We start from the raw sequence: 22,994 nt of genomic DNA on the forward strand, positions 1-22,994 counted from the left end.
TCCCCCTTGAATTGTTGAATTGCCTCAGTTGTTCACTCTGGAAGGTAGAGATCTTATCACGAAGGGAGTCTGAACAGGGGAGACAGACAGAGCACGAACAAGTTCAGTTCTTTGGTTTATTTTAATTTAGGAGTAAAGACCTGCACGGCGCTCTGCTTGGAGTTCTTATCGATCAAATATGAAGTTGCTGGTCCTCAGGAAAAAAGATAATTGTCTTTAAACTACCTTTACAAAAGAGACACAGGAAGGCACTTCACTGATTAAGCAGGAATCCAAGTATGACTGATGGACAATTATTATAAAGATCAAGCTAAAAAGATCAGTGGCTTTTGCAGTTAGAAGATCTAACTAAGCATTATTTTTAGAGCACCCAAGTGAGACCCAAGAGACATTGTTGACTTAATTTCAAAGTCCTTTACCAAAGGTTCTTGAACAAACTTGGGAATCATGGGGCAAGAGGAAAAATACTTTGGTGAATCAATAACTATAAAAGCAGCAATTAATGACAGAAAATAATCTTGCAATGGACCAAAATGGAGACGCAAAGTGCCATAACTAAGTATGCAAACAATACTCTGAATTTCACACGCTGTTACAATCCTGTTTAAGATTCTTCCAGAGATCAGATGTTTCCAGCTAAGGAATGTGAGACATTATTTCTGATGGCTGCTGGATAAAGGATAAAGCAAAAAATTCAAAAAAGAGGACAGTACAGATACTCATCGACTCCATAATTGTTCCAAATTATAACAGCCCCCCCCCCAAAAAAAGCTTAGGATCCCATTTCGAATTTATGGCCGCTGCAGAGCAACTGCAGTCATAATGCTCCGATGACATTGCAGGGATGCTGCAGGACACTCATCCCTGGCTATCTTCACTGCCCCCCCCCATTTTGCCCCATGGGGTCCCTGTGAGCCTTGCACTGCTTTCCTCCCAGCCTCTGGCTCAGGGTGCCGTCCCAGTTCATCTCTCCTACTGAAACTGGCAAAGAAGCCACCAAAGAAGCTGAGCCCTCTTTGCATTCAGAGAGAACGGTGGCTAACTTTAGACTTCAAGATATTGATTAAAGGGATTTCTGATGGCTAAAACCCATAATAAATAAAATGGATTTGTTAAAGAGGATTCAGGCAGACACCACCCCAGCCTCCCATGAAATAGCAGAGTGCCGCTCTACTCTTCCTTGGTGTAAACCTGGCGTTGTTGGAAGGGCAGAGAAGAGGCTAGGGGGGGGGGGGGCGATGACCTCAGAAGCCGAGGCCTGCTGGAAAGGGCAAGGCTGAGGGGAAGGGGCTACGCGGGAGACCCCGTGACTCCTCAGGGTCATACCTGCCACCGGTCATCCGACCTGCCCTCCAAGTTAGCAGGCAGCCCTTTGCACCCCTGGCGACCGTCCCACCGGGAGGGGACCGACTCGGTCTCTCTGGGCCTGGGGCAAGGCCGTGGGACCAAGGGGCGCAAAGGCTGTCCCCCCACCCGCCCAACTCCCAGGAATCCCTGCCTGCCTGCCTGCCTTTCACGCGCAGCCCGGCTGCCACCTGACGAAGCGGGGCGGAACGGGCCTCCCAGCCTGCCCAGAGGCACCCCCGACTGCGCTTCCTTCTCCCAGGAAAGCCGGCGGGGCCCACGACTCCTTCCACCCCCGCGTCAGCCACGGCCGGAGGCTCCCCAGAGAAAGGCGCGGAGAACCCGGGAGACTCGCGGAGAGGCCCGGGCCCCTCCCCCGCCCGCCCGCCGGGCTCCTTCCTTCCCAGGTTGGAAGGCGCCCCGAGAGAGCCCGGAGGCCCCGCGCTCCTGGGCGCCCTTCCCGCTCCCTCCCTCCCTCCCTCCCGGCCGGCCCCGAGGAAGAGGCGGAGGCGGCGGCGGCGGGCGCAGCGCTTTATTGGGGCGGGGGGGCGGGGGGGGCTCTCACAGGAAGGTCATCACCGTCCCCTTCTTGCCCACCTGCCAGGGCTCCAGCGGGTGGAAGCGGATCAAGATCCTGCGGGAGAAGCGCAGAGTCAGAGCCGGAGACCCTCGGCCGCCGTCGCTGCCCGCCCGCCCGCCGCGCCCGCATCGGCTCACCTGTCGGCGCCCAGCCCCAGCTCGCGGGCCAGGAACTCGGCGAAGTGCGCGCTGTGCGTCCGGTTCTGCTCGGCCGAGCCCACCGCGCCCACCGCCCAGACCGAGAGCAGCGCGCCCGGCGCCGCCGAGCCGCCCATGGACAGCGCCAGCCCGCCCTTCACCGTCGCCGCCACTCGCTGCGGGGAAGCGGCCGGGTCAGCCGGGGACGGAGGGGGGGGCCGCCCCGCAGCCCCCCCCGACCCCGCAGCCCCCCCCCCGACCCCGCGTACCTCCTCCGGTTTGCCCAGGATGGCGGCGGCGGCGGCGCTGAGCCGGGCGGGCAGGTCGCGGGGCAGCTGCGCCGGCGGCACGCTGGTCTCCAGCTCCACGAAGGGCATCTTGTGCGGCGCCCCGGAGGAGGGAAGCCGCCTGCCGCCCCGCCGGCCCTGCCTCCCGCGGCGGGAGGGGCGGGGACGCTCCGCCTTTTCTCTGTATAAGAAGCTACTCCGAGCCTTCGGAACCCCCGCCCTGCCCCTCCCTCAAGGGAAAGGAGCCGCTTCGCGCTTTCACGGATAACATTAAAGCAACTCAAGAGAGAGGCCCCGAGCCGCCTTTCCGAGGCGCTCCGATCTCGCCCGAAGGGCCGAACGCTGCGAGAGCGGCCGAGGCCGGAAGGGGCGTGCCGCAGGGCGGTTGGGTCCTCGGCAGCCAATAGGCGGCCGCCTTGCTGCCCGGTGGCGCGCCGGCGGCTGGGACCCCGGCTTCGGCCAGCATGGTCCGTGTCTCCCGGGGGCCGCGGGGGAGGGTCCCGGGGGGAGGGTCCCCGGGGGGCCTCCGCGACTGAGCGCTGCTGTCTCCGCAGATCCGGATCGCCGCGCTCAACGCCAGCTCGGCCGTGGAGGACGACCCCGAGGGGACCCTCAAGAGCCACAAGTCGCAGACCAAGGAGGCGCAGGTGACTCGCCCGGCGGGCCTCCCCACTCGCGGCCTTGTGTGGCTCGCGCGCTGGTTCTGAGAGCCGCGGAAGTCTGTGGGCCAGCCGCGTTCCGAAAAGGCGCTAAAATCCTTTAGTTTTATTTGGGTGGCGGATTCCTCCTCGCGGGCAATAAAGCCCCTTTTCTGGCCTCCCTGGGTGGTGGGCCTGAGGGCTCGAGGAAGGCATGCAGGTTAGATGCCCACACCGTCTGCTGAGGTCCGTCAGCCTGATAAACGGCAGTTACGTTGTATTGGTTTTTTTAATGATCGCTGCCTATAAAATACGTAGATACTGTCCTTGTGCCCCCGAGTGAGGTCAACCGGGAGCTGCTTTTATAGACCTCAAGTATTGCTCTGGTTATTGATTTATCTTCACTGATTATATTTTACTGTAATCAGAGGCCAGATGGGGGGATCTGGAAGACTCTCTTCCAAACCGAGAAATCTGTGTCCAAGATCACAGATGTTTAGATTAGATTAGAGCCTAAATGTTTTACTGTAGCTAACACATAACAACTCCAGAAAGTTTTGTGGTCTCCTAAAAATAATATCAAATAAAATGAATCGTTTTGGTAAACAAATGCACTGTTGCAAAAGTGATCCTGGTGGAAGATCAACAATAAAATCAGTAGAGAGTCTGAGAGGGGAGGGAATGGCTGGTTTAGCCCAGATAGCCTTGGCCTGGTGACAGATGTGATATATGGGATGACAGACATGGTTGTCTGCTTGCTCCTTGCCACCAGAATATTCATTGGACTCTCTAAAGATGGTTTTAAAAGAGCCTGTGATTGATTTAGTTACGTTGAAACTGTAAAAAGAATAAAAATTATGTGTTCATATGGTATTAATTTGTTTTAGTAATGATTGATAATCCATAACTTAAGATCATAATGGAGCCTGCCCATCATGATTATTAATCATGACGGTTGCAAAACAGGATGGCTATGTGACTGACCAGATTTTCCAGCCATTTTGCAGCAATTGTTAAGTGAATGTGACAATCATAAAGTGGCCACTGCAGTCGATAAGTGAACACTGTGGTCACAGTTTTGCCAAAAATAGGAAGTTAACAAATCTGGACCATAAGTAGCTGCCAGGTAGGTCTGTTACAAGGACAGTTGTAAATCCAGGGCTGTAGGAGATGAGCAGGCTGAGCCTGGGGAGTGGTGGGGAGGAAGGTGTCAAACTCATCATCAGTTTGGAGTCTATGCCCCTGTAGATTTGGGTCTGGCCAGACTTTTATCTGGCATCAAATTGCCATGTCCATTAGTAATTTAGATTCTTGTGTATAGGTAGCATAAAATAAATTTGTAATACTTTCAAACTCTATCCTGGTTCCTGATTTCTTATTCCTGACAAGGACCATCTGTACAGTAGTGCTTGAAAGTTTGTGAACGTTTTTGAATTTTTCTCCATAAATATAACTTAAAATGTGATCCCAAAACTACATAAAGAGAACCCATTAAACAAGTAAGCCAAAAATATATTTTGCTCAGTAAATGAATAAGTAAAATGGTTTTGCCTCATTTATTTAATTGGATTCTCTTGGTTTAAGATGTGTGGAGAACAGACTATGTGTTAGGTCATATTTAAGAAGAAAAAATGACAGTTCAAAAGGATCTCTGCAAACTTTTAAGCATGTCTGTATTCTGGTTTACTGTCTATGACAGGTCCCCAAGCCCCCAGGCCACAGATCAGCACTGGTTTGCAGTGCACCAGAAACCAGGCTGCACAAATGAGCAAAGCCCCATCGGTGCACACATGGGATGCAGGTAGTGTGTGAAATCACACCCCTCCGGTCCACAGAAAAAAACCCCACTCCATGGAACCGGAAAAACCTCTCCCAATGGAACTAGTCCCTGTTGCCCAAAATGTTGGGGGCCGCTGCTCTATAAGATTGTTCATATGGTAATACTAAGATATTTTGGTTTAGATATACAAATGTACCCCAGATTTGGAACTTACTGCTATGGATTTATCCAACTTGGAACAAATGAAGCAGACCATTGTTCTGTATTGGAAAACAGCTCAGGATCAGAATAAAGCTGGAAGGGACCTTGGAGGTCTTCTAGTCCAGCCCCCTGCTCAAGCAGGAGATTCTATACCATTTCAGGCAAGTGACTGTCCAGTCTCTTCTTAAAAACCTCCAGTGATGAAGCACTTGCAACTCCTGAAGGCAAGCTGTCCCACTGGTTAATTGACCTCACTATTAGGAAGTTTCTCCTTAATTCCAGGTTGCTTCTCTCCTTGATTAGTTTCCATCCATTGTTTCTTGTCTTGCCCTCTGGTGCTTTGGAAAATAAATTGATCCCCTCTCTTTGGGGCAGCCTCTCAAATACTGCTATCATGTCTCCCCTAGTCCTTCTTTTCTCTAGACTAGCCAAACCCAAATCCTGCAACCGCTCTTCATATGTTTTAGTCTCCAGGCCTTTAATCATCTTAGTTGCTCTTCTTTGCACTTTTTCCAAAGTCTCAATATATTTTTTGTAATGTGGTAACCAAACTTGGATGCCCTGTTCCAGGTGCATCGTGTTCCAGGTGTGGTCTTATTCAGGGTTTATAAAGCAGTATTAATACTTCTCGTGACTTTGATTTTATGCCTCTGTTTATACAAACAAGTATTGTATTAGCTTTTTTTGGTTGCTGCCACACACTGCTGACTTATGATTAAGTGATCGTCCACTAAGACTCCAAGGTCCCTCTCACACTGTTTTTGAGCCAGGTTTTGCCTAATCTGTACTTGTACCTTTGGTTTTTATGCCCAGGTGTAAAACCTTGCTTTTCTCCACATTAAATTTCATTTTGTTGGATAGGACCCAAGTCTGTCAAGATCTTTTTGGATCCTGAGCTTGTATTTTGGGGTGTTGGCTATTCCTGCCAACTTAGTGTCATTTGCAGATTTAATGAGTTCCCCTTCTATTCCCTCATCTACGTCATTTATGAACATATTGGAGAGTACTGGGCCTAAGACGGAACCTTGTGGTATCCCACTGCTTACTTCCCTCCAGGTAAATGCATTTAGTACCATTAAGGACTACTCGTTGAGTATGGTTTGTCAGCCAGTTACAAATCCATCTGATGGTGATGTTGTCTATCCCACATTTTTCTAACTTACCAAGACATAGGTTGTGGTCTACTTTGTCAAATGCCTCACTGAATCACAGCATACCATGCCTCGGTATGGTGTGATTTGGAGGGGAGTTTTGTGTTGCTCTCTTGCTAAACATGGGGGAGGTCTGGAAGAAAATTCAGAAGATGCCCAGCAGTTGAAAGAAGCAACCGAACCTCCCAGGCATCTTCTCTGAAATAGAGTGAAACCTTGAAAGAGTTCCACTCAAAACAGCCCTATTGCCTTTCATCACTGAGCAAGACTCGGAGAAGTGTGTGTTTGTTCTGAGCATGTGTGCATCTTGTAAATCTGCTTAAATTAATGTCTTCTTAAGATTTCAGAGTTGCAGGAGCCTTGTTCTTTTTTCAGAGTGGGGTGTTTAATCAAGCGCACTGTGTCTCTGGCTCTGTAGGAAGCAGAAGCCTTTGCCCTCTATCACCAAGCACTGGACCTTCAGAAACATGACCTCTTTGAAGAGTCGGCCAAGGCCTACCACCAACTGCTGGAGACTCGTCTGTTACGCGAAGTCAGTGAAGAAGGGACTGATTGATGTGGTGGTGGGGGAGCTTCTTGTGGGAGGTGGTATCTTTGGCTCTACTGCCACTGAAGATCTCTTAGTGCAGCAGTCCCAAACCTTTCTGACTTGCCCCAGCGGGGGGGGGGGGGGGAGGGAGGGAAGAGAGGGGATGCTTCTGTGTGAGTGGCAGGCGCACACACTGCTCCATTTGTGCAAGTGGCGGGCACAACCCAGCCTCTGCTTGTACAAATGGAGCTGCGAGTGGCCCTGCTTGTGAAAGTAGAGCTGTGCACATGTGCTTGTCTTCCGCTCGTGGGCCTGGTTCCCAACAGGCTGTGGTCCGGTACTTGGCCTTAGCCCAGGAGTTGGGGTCCCTGTCTCAGTGGGTTGCAATCTAAAGAATCTCTTTATAACCATTGATAAATCTAGGAAAAAGAGAAAGCTTTATTAGGGACCCTTTTCAGAAGCTAGTTAGCAATGATGTTTGCAGAAAGGATAGATGGGAACTAATCTGTAAGTGGGGGGCTTGGTTCTGGATGCATCTTCAGGCCGAAACCACTTCAGGGATTCCCTATATGGGAAGATCAGAGACAGTTTCCTTTTAGAGTATTTTTCTTTCTAGGCCAACCTTGAATTTGCTATTGATTTTTTTAACACAAGAGAGACAGAGAGAGAGGTGCTTATGGTTTTCGTTGGTTCCATGAGCAGGAAGGGCCACTCAGAAGGCACAATCAGCAACACGCTGAGCTGCTGCCTCTCCTTGGGGATCCCTTTTCCATAGGGATCGATTCATAGGGAGCTTCATCAGCAGGAGAGCAGGACTGGTGAGCAATCAAACAATCTCCAACCCCACATGCCATTTCTTTCCAATATTCGGCCTGACTCCCATACATCCTCTTCCTGGTCTTTCCCCCAATGTCTGAACAAGAAAGGGGGTTTCTTGCCTTTTAAAAGCTGGTGTGTGTGTGGAATTCCTCCTAGAACCTCAGATCCACTTTGGGGCTTTGAAAGCTGAGTCCTCCTGGCTTTAGTCATGGCCGCAATGGATAGCAGGGCTTGTTTTATATCTTGAATTCAGGAAGCAGCCATGAAAGATCATTTGGTGATCTTTTAAATCATCATTACAGACAAAACATTTTCCTCCACTTCCTTCTGATTTTCAGGCAGTTGCATCTGGAGATGAGAGGGAGGGGTTGAAGCATCCAGGCTTGATGCTGAAGTATTCAACTTACAAGAACTTGGCCCAGCTGGCTGCCCAGCGAGACGACATTGAGACAGCTATGGAATTCTATCTGGAGGTGAGCCGTTGAGTGGGTCAGTGCCTGGAATAATTTCCACTGTTAATTTCAGCTCCCCTCTCTCTACAAAAGGGTAGCTGAAATTACCCTACCAAAATGAACTGTTGGCTGCCCGCAATCCTGGGCTGCCGTCTGCTCAGTGCCCTAGAGCCTTGGGAAGGTGGGGGGGGGGCAAGCAGTGGGCAACCTCTAGCCTCTGACAGTCCAGTTTACCTGAAGAATCTCTTCTGTGTTTCCCAGGCTGTGCTGCTTGACTCCACAGATGTCAACCTATGGTATAAAATTGGACACGTGGCCCTCCGGCTTACTCGTCTGCCCCTGGCACGGCATGCTTTTGAAGAAGGGCTTGCATGTAATCCAGATCATTGGCCTTGTTTAGATAACCTCATCACTGTCCTCTACACCCTCAGCGACTACACAAGTAGGTCCTTCCTGCTTTTCTTAATTTAGAATTTCTTGTAGTGTTGGAGACAAGCAGTCTTGGAAATTGCAAGTAGGAGGGTTGATTAGGACCAGTACATAGCAGTTATGCATGCCTCCAAGTTATGAAACATGCTTAATATATGTCTATGATGTTTTGTTTTTAAGCTTCTTTATATCTTAATTCCACAGTTAGAAAAGGACAGATTGATGGCAAAGTTTCTCTCCCTCCCTAATGATGCTCATGCAGAAGATGATTGTGTTATGTCTTTATTCCTCAATCTCAGGGGAATCTAGACAACCATCATAAACATCTTGTTCAAATTTGCAAGTGTTGAAAAACGTGACTTAAAACTGTCATGGTGTCCCTGTGGTCACATGATCAAAATTCAGGTGCTTGGCAACCATCATGTATTTATGACAGATGCCATGTCCCAGGATCATGTGATTGCTATTTGTGACCTTCTCAAGGGGCTTCCAACAAGCAAAGTCAAGGAGGGAAGCTGGTTTTACTTAATAATTACAAGAAAAAAGCTTGTAAAATTGGACATGGCTCACTTAATGAAAGTATTGCTTAGTAATGTAAGTTCTGATCTCAATTGTGGTTGTAAGTCAAGGATCAGGATGGTTACCATGCATAGATCTCAACAATATGGCTAAGTTTATTTTGTAACTTCTGTAAAGAGCTAGCACAAAGGAGTCTGGAATGCATTAACAGATGTCTTCTTTCTTTGTTGATATCCTCAGCGTGCTTATATTTTATTTGCAAAGCGCTGGAAAGAGATAACTGTTACAGCAAAGGACTTGTTATTAAGGAGAAGATCTTTGAGGAACAGCCGTGCCTCAGAAAGGACTCCTTAAGGATGTTTCTGAAAGGGTAAACAACTTTCTTGTTTTCACATTTGGTGTTACTCTGAAAGTCGTCACAATTTACCGTCCTGAGATTGGCAGACAAAGTGGCTCGCCAGGTTGAGGGAGTGTTTATAATAAACTTTCTATAACCTTGCAGATTGGTGTCTGGTGTGTTCTGTTCTATAGAGGATTAAATTTGTGCTCAAGATTGCAATATTTATCCTGTCTGAATTCAGAAATAGATTGGGTGTGAATTTGCAAATAAATCATGTACCAGGTAAAAAAAAGGCTATTGGTTACTTCAGAAATTTGATATTAGGGAAAATATTTGGTAGGTAAATAAAGCAATTTTTATTGATTCAGAAACCAATAGCTTTATATTTAATTATACATTCCTAGTTCATTCATGTGCGTCTCATCAAATTCATTCATCTGTTTCATGCTGTATTTTATTTCAAGATTCCATTAATATAATACAATTAAAATCATCCAGGCATCATCCATGGCCCAGTAAATTGAATATCTGGAGCATTTTGCTTGGGTCTTCTACAAATTTCAGCTGGAAAGGAATAAATTCTCTTCTCCCTAAAGAACTTGTGCAGTGGAAGGTTGACTTTTTTCTTTCTTTCTGTTAGCCAGAGCAGTGGACATGGGTTGTTAAGAGATGTTTTCAAAAGCCTAATTTATGGGGAAAGGACATCATTGGCTAAGAAGGCAGCAAAATGAATGCAAACTTCCAACCCCCAACTTGTGCTGTGATCTCCATTCCCACACCAAATACATGTAGTTATGAATGTGAACAGGGTGTATTTAAATCCTTTTTCCTGGTTGCCTCCTTTTCCTAGACCACAGGAGTGGTGGAGACGGTCAGGATAAATGTTTGTAGAATAACCAAATCACAGAGTTGGAAGGGACTTGGAGGTCTTCTAATCCAAACCTTGCTCCACCAGGACACCCTATACCATTCCAGACAAGTGGCTGTCCAATCTCTTCTTAAAAGCCTCCAAGCCTCCTGCCAACACTGAACATTTTTAAGAAATGTTTAGCTTTTGTGAAGTGTAGCAGCAGTGAAGGGCTGGCCACACACCAGCACAAGAGCAAGAGATTGGCAGTGATGCAAGTAACAGATTTTTGGCCACTGCTCAGTACCAGTGTCAGATTGTGACTACTATGCTGATTTGCACCTGTAAACTATTGCCTAAAGCTGATCCTCCTAGACAGGCACTGGTGGGATTGGTTGATGCTCGAACAGCAGCAAAACTAAATAATTTACTTGTTGAAATCTGATTCTTTTTCAGTGACCTGCCAGTGTGTGATGTGCCTGTGAGTGCATCAGAAACACAAACAATCCTGGAGGAAGCCCTGGAGCTGCGCAGGAAAAGGCAGGCTTTGATGGCCCGGAAGACTGAGCCAGACCTTAAGCTTGCCCAGCCCATCTATCTGTTCACGTACGTTTCTGCTCAGTGTCAGCTTATTACAAAGTTACATCATTTTGATAAAAAGCCAAGTTGAATGCTATTTCTTCCTAAGACTTCCCCAACCAGTTCTTGCAACTTAATACTTTGTGGGTGAGACATGCCCTTTTTCTCTGGAGTCTCCTAAAAGGTGTCGTGAAGATCATGTCTCCCACCACGGCAAATAGGCAGGGATCTCCTCACTCTTGCCTGGATCCTTCCCAATCTTCGTTCACATATTGTCAGAACCTCCAAGGATTAAAATCAAGAGTTCTCCATCAGGATGGGAATGTTCTGGAGTGGTTGATGGTATAAAATTCTTTAGTCTTCTCTCCCTTCCTTGGTAGTCATCCTAGCAGATGGAGAGGGAGTTCATTCATAAGACCTGTACCTTAAAACTTGTACCTTACACACACGGCAGTGTGCCCTTGCACGTAGATACATTAATAGGTGTGCATACATACCCTAAGATTACCAAATAGGACAGTCAAAGAATTTACCCTTTTAGCCAAATGTACTTGTGTACTACAGGATTTTAGCTGCTACCAGAAAATTAGCAATAGACTCTGCCAAACTCTTGTTCCTGTGAAAACATTAAATAAGCAAAAGTTCTCCCTGGGAACTTAACTAATAAATGAGTATTAATCGTGAGATGATCCATAAATTTTGGATTAACAAATTAAAAGAAAATTGCTTTTATTTTGTTAATTGCATATGGTCGTTCTAAGGTGGGCAATGAATTATTCATGTCATAAAAGCTGAGGATGTTTTTGTTTCAGGGTATGTCACGGGGACTAGAGGTTTTGTCAACTGAGCTTTGAGACTCGTGCTGGGGCCCATTTTCAGGGAACTTCTCTCTAGCAGAGTGTGTGCTGTTCTGTGTGTGGTAATTATAATGCCTGTTCTTTGTGACTTTTTAGATGTTGATTGGGGTGTGTTGATGGCTGACTTCTAAGTCGTTGGCTATCATTTGCGTGGGCTGCCCAGTCCTCGCCTTCTAAGTACTTGATAGGCTGGTGGTAAATGAGCATTCCTGTTGACTGACGAGGGGCCTGTTTCCCAGGCTTCAATCACTTGCTGTTTTTGTGCCTGCTTGTCCAACAATCTTAGTAACTGCAAAATTGAATGTGTGTCCTTGTTCATTGCAGCGTGAGGCTACCAATGAGTCTGGGTCTCCTCATCTGATTGCTCACTTGTGTTCTTGCAATCTGGTGGTTAGCTTCCTCCCCGTCTGTCCTACATAGTCACAAGGGCAATCCACACAGGGAATTTGGTAATTACACTGGAAGTATCTCTCACCTCCAAGCAAACTTTACAATGCATGATTTGTCCTTCCTATAGTAGCCTCTGGGCAGCGTGCGATGCCCACTTGCAAATCTCGGAAGCTGTGTTCCACAGCTTCTGATATGTTTTTGTTGTATGGCAGGGTGTGCCATGTGGTTGGTCTTACAACTTGTTTCTTCCTTTCTCTCCCCACCGTGTTGCACAGACATCTTGTGACAAATGATTGTGGGTACCCATTCTGCTTGAATTGTTCAAGTAGGTACCTGCTCTCCAGCTGTTTGGCTTGCTGGGTACTACAGTGGGTTCTCACCCTGCCTTACAGTGTTCTGGTACAATACTTTTGGTGTGACAGTGGATGGTTGCTGTTGAAATTCAGAATCTGTGGAATGTTGGTGGCCTTGCAATAAACTGTGGTTTCTAGGCCTTCCATCCTCTTGTCCGTTGACAAGTACATCTCAAAATGCTAACTGCCTAACTGTTTCTTCCTCCATTGTGAACTGCATGTCTGGGAAGATGGAGTTCAGTATAGTAAGAAAGTCTTTTAAGTGCATTTCTCTTGATGATGACGAATGTGTCATCTACATAGCACCACCAGAATTTAGATCTGTAGTTCTGAAATGCACAGCGTTCTAGTTCATGCAGGACTGTTTCTGCAATGACTCCTGATATTGGGGATCCATAGGTTTTGTTTTATTTTATTTTATTTTATTTTATTTTATTTTATTTTATTTTATTTTATTTTATTTTATTTTATTTTATTTTATTTTATTTTATTTTATTATTTTATTTTATTTTATTTTATGTTATATTATGTTATTTATTTTTATTTATTTTACTTCAAATTTATATACCGCCCTTCTCCCTAGGGACTCAGGGCGGTGTACAGCCAAATAAAAACACATAATAAATACATTAAGAACAGATTAAAAGGAAATATCTCAATTTGGCCCAAAATTTAAAAAGACAAACAAATTGAAAATCATTTAAAAGATTTGTTAGGCCAGCCCGGCTTGTTGGAAAAGGTAAGTTTTAAGGGCATGGCAGAAGGAACGGAGGTCTTGGATTCTCCTTATCTCTGGGGACAACTGATTCCAGAGGGTGGGAGCCCCCACAGAGAAGGCCCTCCCCCTGGGGGTCACCAGCCTGCATTGCTTGGCTGATGGCACCCCGAGGAGGCCCTCTCTGTGGGAGCGCACGGGTCGATGGGAGGTCGTCGGTGGCAGAAGGCGGTCTCGAAGATAACTAGGTCCTATGCCATGGAGCGCTTTAAAGGTGATAACCAACACCTTGAAGCGCACCTGGAAGACCACTGGGAGCCAGTGCAGCTTGCGCAGGAGCAGTGTTATGCGGGAGCACCATGCAGCTCCCATAATTACCCGCGCGGCCGCATTCTGGACCAGTTGGAGCCTCCGGGTGCTCCTCAAGGGGAGCCCCATGTAGAGAGCGTTGCAGTAGTCCAGGCGAGAGGTGACGAGGGCATGAGTGACTGTGCGCACGGAATCCCGATCAAGAAAGGGGCGCAACTGGCGAATCAGGCGAACCTGACAAAAGGTCCCCCTGGCAACAGCCGTCAGATGTTCCTCCAAGGACAGCTGCGTATCCAGGAGGACACCCAAATTGTGCGCCCTCTCCACGGGGGCCAAAGACTCGCCCCCGATAGTCAGCGATGGAGTCAGCTGACTATATCGGGATGCCGGAAACCACAGCCACTCAGTCTTGGAAGGGTTGAGCTTGAGCCTGTTCCTCCCCATCCAGACCCGCACAGCCTCCAGGCACTGGGTCATCACTTCAAGGGCATCGCTGGGGTGGCCTGGGGTGGAGATGTACAGCTGGGTGTCATCAGCGTACTGGTGGTATCTCACCCCAAAGCCACGGATGATCTCGCCCAGCGGCTTCACATAAATGTTGAACAGAAGGGGCGAGAGGACCGACCCTTGCGGCACTCCACAAATGAGAGGCTTCGAGGTCGACCTCTGCCCCCCTGTCAACACAAACTGCGACCGGTCGGAGAGAAAGGAGGAGAACCACCGTAACACGGTGCCCCCCATCCCCAACTCTTCCAACCGGTGCAGCATGATACCATGGTTGATGGTATCAAAAGCCACTGAGAGATCTAATAGGACCAGAAGAGAGGAGCAACCCCTGTCCCGAGCCCTCCAGAGATCATCAACCAACGCGACCAATGCCGTTTCCGTGCTGTGCCCAGGCCTGAAACCCGACTGGAATGGATCCAGATAGGACGTTTCCTCCAGGAATTGTGGGAACGGTCGTGCAACCACACTCTCAACAACCTTCGCCACGAAGCGAAGGTTGGAGACAGGACGATAGTTAGCCAATACTGCCGGGTCCAGGGAGGGCTTCTTGAGGAGAGGCCTCACCACCGCCTCTTTCAAGGTAGGGAAGTAACCCTCACTCAACGAAACGTTGATAATTCCCTGGAGCCAGCCACGTGAAACCTCCCAGGAAGCCAGTACTAACCAGGAGGGACACAGATCCAGTAAACATGTGGTCACATTAAGTCTCCCCAAAATCCTGTCCACGTCATCCGGAGTCACAAAGTCAAACTCTTCCCAGATAACATTCTCAAGACTATTCCTCGTCATCCTGCCCAGATCTACCCAGTCAGAGTCCAAATCCCGCCGGATCTGAGCGATTTTGTCATACAGATATTGTCCGAAATCCTCAGCCCTGCCCTCCAGAGGGTCCTCCCGCACTCCCGGTTGAAGCAGGGAGCGGGTCACTCTGAACAGGGCCGCCAGACGATTTTCTGATGACGCAATAAGAGCGGAGAAGTAATTGGACTTCGCCGCTTTTATCGCCACTAGGTAGGTCTTAATATGCGACTTTACCAGTGTTCGATCAGATTCGGCGAGACTGGCCCTCCACTCTCCAGGTGTCTTTTCCGGCGCTTCATCTCCCTCAGCTCCTCAGTGAACCAAGGAGCCGCGAGGGATTGGCACCGGGTCAGAGGCCGCAAAGGCACGACTTGATCTAAGGCTCCACTAGCGGCCTGATCCCAGGCCGCCACTAGGTCCCCGACCGAGTCTTGGGCTAGAACCTCAGGAAATGGCCCAAGCTCCATCTGGAATCTATCAGAATCCATCAGGCGCCTGGGGCGGACTCATCTTGTAGGCTCCGCCTCCCTGCGGCGGGGTGTAGCAGTTCGAAGATCTTGGCGAAGGAGCGAGTGGTGATGTTATGTTGTTTTATTTTATTTTATTTTATTTTATTATTTTATTTTTTTATTTTATTTATTTTATTTTATTTTATTTTATTATTTTATTTATTCATACAATTCACTTTTGAATGTGAAGAAGGTGCGTTGACAGTATTGGAGTAGCTTCATGATTTGTGGTGCTGGATCCCACAGCATTATCCTGGGACACATACAGTATGTTTTTGTTTCCCTGTTTTCCATGCAGGTGGAAATCTCTAGGAGACAGTCTGATGGCCACTTACTTGCATCTCACAACTTGTGAGCCACCTCGTCCAAGCTTGGGCAAGCGAATTGATCTCTTGGAATACCAAGATCTGGACCAGCACCTGGAGAGCCAAGCAAATTTAGCCCCCATCAGTGTTCTTCACCCCAGCCCTGTCAGTTCCAACCCACTAGTGTCTTTGACTGAACCACTCCTCACGTATACACCACTGACTCCTAACTTCCCCAGTTTGACTGTACTGGAATCGGTAAACTCTGCAGGTGAGGAAGATCTTTGCAAGAGGCATCATATGAATGGGAAGTCCTTCCTTGCTGAATAGTCTGTCCTTCACTGAATAAGCTGTAGAAGAAAAAAGATGGCCACTTAGTCTTGACTACCACTTCCAAGTGCAGTGGGGGTTATTTTATTTTATCTTTACTTTTACTTTACTTTATTATTTTATTTTATATTTTATTTTATTTAATACAAAACGCAACGAACCCCCAACAATTCATAACAAGTTTATATTGCTATAGTTTATATAGTTGTAGCAGAAAGAGCTTGCAAATAAACCAGACTGTCACAAACAAGCTGATTGATAGACAGGCTGTAAGATTCTATACTAGATCAAAAAAAAATCTCTAACCTCTTGAAAATAGCATGTTAATTACAAGAAATGGGGGTTTATTAGCAAGTCATGCCAGCCTCACTTCATCTTACGTTTTCTTCAGGTAATTTTTTTTAAATCTTGGAATTATTATATACACAAAAAGTGTGTGTGTGCAAAATCCCAGCTGCCAGCTCTTTACCTGATGTTGGCTTTCATGTGCATCGAGTTTTTTCCAAGAACCCAGGACAGTGATGGCAAACTTTGGAGCCATGTTTGCAGAGCCCAATCAGAGGCTAGAGAGCCATTTGTCAGGAGTGTTTTGTTTGGGTTCCTGCCTTGAGCAGGTAGTTCAGCTTGCCCTCTGTGGCTCCAGGTGCTGTCGCCTCCTCTGCTTGAGATTTTGGAGCTGGAGAGGAGGCAACAAGGTCTCTGTGGGGCCACCTCTGATCAGCCTTGAATTTGGGGACAAGAAACCCACACAGAAACATAGATTTTGTCAATAAAAAAGTCAGGGAAAATAACTTGATAGAGACTGCTTGTTAATCCAAAACTCTTTGGCTCTTCTCAGGTGATGCTTCTGGGGGTGACAAATCTAAGAAAGGGTTGAAACGGAAGAAAATCATGGAAGAGAGTGGCGAAACAGCAAAGAGACGATCAGCTCGAGTCAGGAACACCAAGTGCAAAAAAGAAGAAAAAGTCGATTTCCAGGAGCTGCTAGTAAAATTCCTTCCTTCTCGGTGCGCATCCCCATTCCTAAACATGTGCTGGTTCTAGGAAAAAATCTGGGAGGGGGTAGAAGGTTGTTGAGAGGGCTTCAGTGGGGAGGCATAGCCTTGCAACAGTGGATCAGATCGCCTGGCTACCTTTGCTGCGCAGTCAGGTTCTCCTGTCTGCTTCTTCAGTGCTTTTCTGGTGTGCTTTCAGTCTGAGGAAGCTGGATCCAGAAGAAGAAGGTCCATTCAACAACTATGAGATCCAAAGCACAGCAAAGGAAGAGAACTCCCAGCCCCTGGGCTCCCATAGGATGTCCCTTGACCTGACAGTCTGCATGGAATCTGGTAAGATTTTTTTTCTGGTTTGTCTTTTTCTGTAGATGAGATCCCTGTAAAGATTTACCTCCACTTTTTTTTAAAGTTTTTAAAAACAACCCAAAAAACAATCACACATATATAAAAACAAAACACATCAAGACAATGTATTTAACATTACATACCGTCAATGGTAATTTTACAGCATTTCGTACTGATATACATATTTTGCTTTTGTATTTCTCTATTCTATCATTTCTATTTACTTCTCAATAATAGACTAATCACATTACTCCAACGCATATATATACATATATTATAATATTCATTGTTCTTATCTACACATTTATATTCATTTATTTACATCTCTTTATTTAATGTTATTCAGTTACTCCAAGTTTCATCAGTATTAAGTTAAACATTTCTTGTTCTGATTTCTATTTTCGAGCCAACTGTACATTTTATTCCATATTTCATAATAGTTCGAATCCTCTCTCTTTCAATTCGATAGTCATTTTATTCATCTCAGCGCATTCTAGAATTTTCCTAATTACTGCTTCGTCTGAGAGTACACTGTTTTGTTTCCAACTTTTTGTGAATGTGATTCTTGCTGCAGTGAGTATGTGTAATGTAATGTATTGAAGTTTTTTGTTCATTTTTGAGTCCAGTATTCTTAATAAAAACAGTTCAGGTTTCAAATCTGTTTTTTGCTTTGTAATTTCTTCCAGTCATTTTTGAATTTTACACCAATACTTCCTTCTGATGGGGCACTTCCACCACATATGATTGAATGTTCCAGATTTATGGTTACATCTCCAACAATTGGTTGATAAATTTGGGTACATCTTGGCCAATCTCGCTGGTGCCAAATGCCATCTATAAAACATTTTATAAAGGTTTTCTTTGTAGGCAACTGCTGTTACGTGTTTGTAATTCCTTTCCCATAGTTTGTCCCACTGTTCTAACTCTATGCTGTGGCCAAAATTCCTAGGCCAGATAATCATCATTTCTTTTACAACTTCATCCTTCATTTTATATCTTAGTAAAAAATTATATAATTTTGTAATCATTTTTCCTTCCATTCCTAGTAAAATATTGTCCAACTCCAATTGTTTCTCATATATGCTGAATTAGTCTTGATTCTTTTTTAGTCTTGTTTTGATTTGTAAGTAGGGCCACTATTCTATGTTTATTCCTTGTGTTTTCAACGTTTGCACTGATTTTAATTCTCCTTTCTTGTTTAAAATTTCTGAGTATTTTACCATTTTACTGAGGTCTATAGTATTTGGGTGTGTCATTGCCTCCATTGTCGATAACCAGTTTGGGATTTTCGCATAGTGATTTTTTTTTATCTTTACCCAGACATTGTGTAGGGAATTTCTTATTATATGCCTCTAAAAATATGAATGTGTTTTATTTTTACCTTCCCATAGAAACCCGGGCCAACCTATTTGGAGATTGTGTCCTTCTAATGCTAATATTCTTTTGTTTTTAAGTTATTTATTTATTTATTTATTCAATTTATATGCCGCCCCTCTCCGAAGACCCAGGGCAGCTCACAATACACTCAAAAAATCACTATAAAAACACTTAAAAATTAAAAACATTAAAACCCATTCACACCATTCATGGCCAGATCTCGTCAGATCGCAAAGCGAGATCAACAGCCCCAGGCCTGCCGGAAAAGCCAGGTCTTCACCGCTTTTCGGAAGGCCAATAGGGTGGGGATGGTCCGGACCTCAGGAGGTAACTGGTTCCAGAGAGCTGGGGCAGTCACAGAGAAGGCCCTTCCCCGCGGGCCCGCCAGTCGGCATTGTTTAGCTGACAGGACCCGGAGAAGACCAACTCTTTTTATCAGGTTCGCCTGATTCGCCAGTTGCATCCCTTTCTGGATCGGGACTCGTTACGCACGGTCACTCACACCCTTGTCACCTCACGCCTGGATTATTGTAATGCTCTCTACATGGGGCTCCCCTTGAGAAGCACCTGAAGGCTCCAACTGGTACAGAATGCGGCCGCGCGGGTGGTAATGGGAGCAATGTGGCGCTCTCATGTAACCCCCCTCCTGCGCGAGCTGCACTGGCTCCCAGTGGTCTTCCGGGTGCGCTTCAAGGTTTTGGTTACTATCTTTAGAGCGCTCCATGGCTCAGGACCAGGGTACTTACGAGACTGCCTCCTGCCACCAATAGCCTCTCACCGACCAGTTCGCTCCCATAGAGAGGGACTCCTCAGGGTGCCGTCGGCCAAACAATGTTGACTGACGGCCCCCAGGGGGAGAGCCTTTTCTGTGGGGGCACCTACCATCTGGAACGGGCTTCCCCCGGAGTTACGAAACATCCAAGACTTACGCATATTCCGCCGTGCCCTGAAAACATTTCTATTCCAACAAGCTGGTCTGGCCTAACTCTCCCTTTTTAATTGGCTTTTAAACTGGCTTTTAAATTGGGTTTTAAACCTCTTTAGATAAATTTGGATGTTTTTAATCTTTGAGCCTAAATTACTTAATCTGTTTCTTAATAGTTTTTAACTTCTATATGTATTTGTATTTATTATGGCTGTTCACCGCCCTGAGTCCTTCGGGAGTAGGGCGGTATACAAATATGAAAAATAAATAAATAAATAAATAAATAAAACTCTGTGGGATCTTACCGGTCGCTGGGAGCTATGCGGTAGAAGGCGGTCTCAAAGATAATTTGGCCCTGAGCCATGTAGGGCTTTAAAGGTAATAACCAACACCTTGAGAGAAAGCCCTGCCACTTTGCCAAATTGGTTTATAGATGGTGTGCTATCCCTTTTTTATCTTCTAGTTGTTGTATTAGTTTCTTTTCTTTTTCTTTTTTTAATTTATAAGCCAACCATCTCCCCAGTTTTTTCGCATTTTCAAAGTAGTTTTGTTTGGTTGCTCTAATTTTTTGCGCTATTAGTTCTTGTGTTAAATCTATGTTTAATTATCTCTTTTTCGTCTCTAATTTCCTGGTTATGGGGTTCTTTCTGCATTTTGTCTTTTAATTTTCCCAATTTCTCTTGCAATTCTGTATATTGTTTCTTTTTGTTTTTATTTCTTCATATAGTGTATGCCATTGTAAGGCCCTGGGCATAAGCTTTAGTTGTGTCCCACAGATTTTGAATAGTTGTCTGTTCATTCCAATTTTCCTGTAGGAAAAATACTAATTCTTTTTCTATGTATTGAACGTATTTTTTTTTCTTTTATTATCCTTTGATTCATGGTCCATCTCTTTTTTCTTTTTTCTTGCCCTTTCCATTTTACTATTAATGGATTATGATTTGCCCAAATATTTGGTTTTATTTCAATTTCCTCTACATTTTTTCCTGTTTCTGGATCCATCTGGACTATGTCTATCCGGGGCCATTGTCACTGCGTTATTTTATTTACCAGCTGAGCTCATTATTTCTGGACTATCAGACTTTCCGTACCTTGCCAAGAATTGTTATCAGTATTCTACGACGCATGTCGGCATTCCTTCACTTGTTTCACACACTCTTTCCTTTGTTCTCTTTCCAGAAAGGTCCGGCTGAGAGATAGCCGGCAAAAAGCTATTTCAAAATGTAACCAATTACTTTTCTTAGTTAGTGAGGTGTTTTATTTTCTTTATAACAAATAAATGAGTTTTATTAGAAACTTTTCTTCGTGTTTCTTTTTCAGAATATTGCAACAAGGAGGAGCCACGATCCATCCTCTAATTAACCAGGGTGATTTGTCCCAGAGCCAAACATGGGATTAATCAATGCCCTGACATCCATGAATTGTGTGGGTTGGAAAAATATGTATATTGAGTTTTTTGTGGGTTAATTTCTCTCCAAATATCTTTCAAACGTAGCTCTCAAGTCATTTCAAAGAAAGTCTTTGGTAATGGTCTCCTTTCATAATTTTTTTTACTTCCTGTTTTATAGCCTTATTTTGGATCAACCACCACGTTGAAATCTCCTAATAAGCATACGTTATCCATTTCCAATTCTACAATTTGTTTATGTAATTTGCTGTAATATTCTTTCTGTTGAGTGTTTGGTGCATATATGACTGCAATTAATGTTTTTTTTTATTTTATTAATACCTCAATCAATAATGTTCTTCCCTCTTTGTCCACATGTATTTGTTTGGGTTTTAACTGGTCTTTTATATAAACTGTGATTCCTCTTTTTCTTACTTCAGATGTGGCCAGGAATAATTTGCCTAATTTGGGGGCTTCCAGAAGATTACCTTCCCCTTTTTTCATATGGACCTCCTGTAAACATATAATGTCTGTGTTTTGTTTTTGGAGTTTAGCAATTACTTGTCTTCTTTTTATTGGTGAATTTAATCCATTTATGTTGACTGAAAATAATGTCACTTCTTCCTCCATTCCACTACTTATTTGTCGCCCTTACTTCCCTCCTTTGTCTCGTTTCCCTTTGCTTTCTTGTTCTCATTCCTTCTCTTTCCCGAGTCTCAATATCACTTCTCTCTCGTATCTTGTTCCAGTTCCTTTTCCTCTAGCTGTTGTTCCTCTTGACTTTGTGTTTCCAGTTCTTCTCTGCTGTCCGATTCTTCCTCTATATATCGTGCATAGAATTCCTGGGCTTTTCCTATTGAGTCTCCTTATTTTCTTATCCTGCCATGTTATTAGCAGTCCTTCTGGTATCAGCCAGCGAAACATTATTTTGTTTTTTATTAATTGTGTGGTAAGGAACTGGTAGTCTCTTCGTTTCTCTCGAATTCTCTTTTGTATCTGTTTGAAGGTTATGACCTCTCTTCCTTTGTAAATCAACTGATCGTCCCTCATTCTTCTATAAACTTTGTCCCTGACCGCTCTTTTCGCAAACCTTATATGTATCTCCTGTGGTAATCTGTGTCTCCTAGCGTAATTCGTTTGCACCCTGTATACTTCCATCAATGTTGTTTTTTAATTCACTTTTATCCATTTGTAGTGGGTCAGCTAGAATATCCGTCATCAATTTGTATAAACCTTCTTCTCTTCTCTGTGATATTTTGAAACCTCAGGTAGAAGGCAGATCTCTCTAATTCCAATTGTCTCTTCCAAGTCTGTTTGCCGCTATCAATCTCTCTTCAGTTTCTTCTATTTTCTTTTCGGTTTGTTCTGTTCTTACTAGTTCTTCTTTTTTTAAATATTTTATTGTGGTTTTTCTTTTTTTCATAATTCCAATACATAAACGATCAGACAGTGTTACTTTTCCACAGGTTAGATTAATTTTTCCTATATGTTCTATAATACCAAATATATATATACAGGTGAAACTCAAAAAATTAGAATATTGTGCAAAAGTTCATTTATTTCGGTAATGCAACTTAAAAGGTGAAACTAATATATGAGATTATTACTCATTACATGCAAAGCTAGAGAGTTCAAGCCTTGATTTGTCATAATTTTGATGATTATGGCTTACAGCTCATGAAAACCCCAAATTCACAATCTCAGAAAATTAGAATATTACATGAAATCAATAAAACAAGGATTGTACATAGAACAATATCGGACCTCTGAAAAGTATAAGCATGCATACGTACTCAGTACTTGGTTTGGGCCCCTTTTGAATCAATTACTGTCTCAATGCGGCGTGGCATGGATGCTATCAGCCTGTGGCACTGCTGAGGTGTTATGGAAGACCAGGATGCTTCAATAGCTGCCTTCAGCTCTTCTGCATTGTTCGGTCTCATGTCTCTCATCTTTCTCTTGGCAATGCCCATAGATTCTCTATGGGGTTCAGATCAGGCGAGTTTGCTGGCCAATCAGGCACAGTAATCCCATGGTCATTGAACCAGGTTTTGGTATTTTTGGCAGTGTGGGCAGGTGCCAAGTCTTGCTGGAAAATGAAGTCAGCATCCCCATAAAGCTCGTCTGCAGAAGGAAGCATGAAGTGCTCCAAAATCTCCTGGTAGACGGCTGCATTGACCCTGGACTTAATGAAGCACGGTGGACCAACACCAGCAGATGACATGGCTCCCCAAATCAACACAGACCGTGGAAACTT

At 44.9% G+C, this 22,994-nt stretch overlaps 2 protein-coding genes across 14 annotated transcripts in view; one reads left to right on the top strand and one right to left on the bottom strand.

Moving 5' to 3' along the window:
* Positions 1-102: 102 nt before the first annotated feature.
* LOC139322157 (D-dopachrome decarboxylase-like) lies at positions 103-2,706 on the bottom strand. 4 transcript variants are annotated; one of them, XM_070951148.1, is made up of 4 exons: positions 2,331-2,706; positions 2,062-2,237; positions 1,942-1,978; positions 103-669 (listed from the first exon to the last, which is right to left on the bottom strand). In XM_070951148.1, exons 1-4 carry the CDS (start codon positions 2,436-2,438, stop codon positions 637-639), a joined length of 354 nt encoding a protein of 117 aa, XP_070807249.1. In that variant the 5' UTR covers positions 2,439-2,706; the 3' UTR covers positions 103-636. The 4 variants fall into 4 exon arrangements, with proteins under 4 accessions (XP_070807249.1, XP_070807247.1, XP_070807246.1 ...); XM_070951146.1 differs by having other exon boundaries at positions 103-666; positions 1,910-1,978; XM_070951145.1 differs by having other exon boundaries at positions 1,910-1,978.
* Positions 2,707-2,730: 24 nt separating this feature from the next.
* Positions 2,731-22,994, top strand: part of CABIN1 (calcineurin binding protein 1) — a 90,927-nt gene continuing 70,663 nt past the window's right edge. For 4 of the 10 annotated variants that reach the window (XM_070951134.1, XM_070951136.1, XM_070951141.1 and 1 more), the window contains exons 1-9: positions 5,784-6,023; positions 6,537-6,650; positions 7,805-7,939; positions 8,180-8,360; positions 9,107-9,236; positions 10,510-10,659; positions 15,372-15,649; positions 16,547-16,715; positions 16,903-17,036. In XM_070951134.1, the coding sequence (XP_070807235.1) occupies positions 5,919-6,023; positions 6,537-6,650; positions 7,805-7,939; positions 8,180-8,360; positions 9,107-9,236; positions 10,510-10,659; positions 15,372-15,649; positions 16,547-16,715; positions 16,903-17,036 (1,396 nt within the window). In that variant the 5' untranslated portion in view covers positions 5,784-5,918. Of the gene's footprint in view, positions 2,816-2,902; positions 2,996-3,054; positions 3,233-5,780; positions 6,024-6,536; positions 6,651-7,804; positions 7,940-8,179; positions 8,361-9,106; positions 9,237-10,509; positions 10,660-15,371; positions 15,650-16,546; positions 16,716-16,902; positions 17,037-22,994 lie in introns of those variants that run through there. The other 6 variants (XM_070951135.1, XM_070951137.1, XM_070951138.1 and 3 more) reach the window with 6 other exon arrangements.

Source organism: Pituophis catenifer, unplaced genomic scaffold, assembly GCF_029215685.1.
Source record: "Pituophis catenifer annectens isolate HBS135680 unplaced genomic scaffold, rPitCat1.0.hap2 SCAF_10, whole genome shotgun sequence".
NCBI classification, from domain to species: domain Eukaryota; kingdom Metazoa; phylum Chordata; class Lepidosauria; order Squamata; family Colubridae; genus Pituophis; species Pituophis catenifer.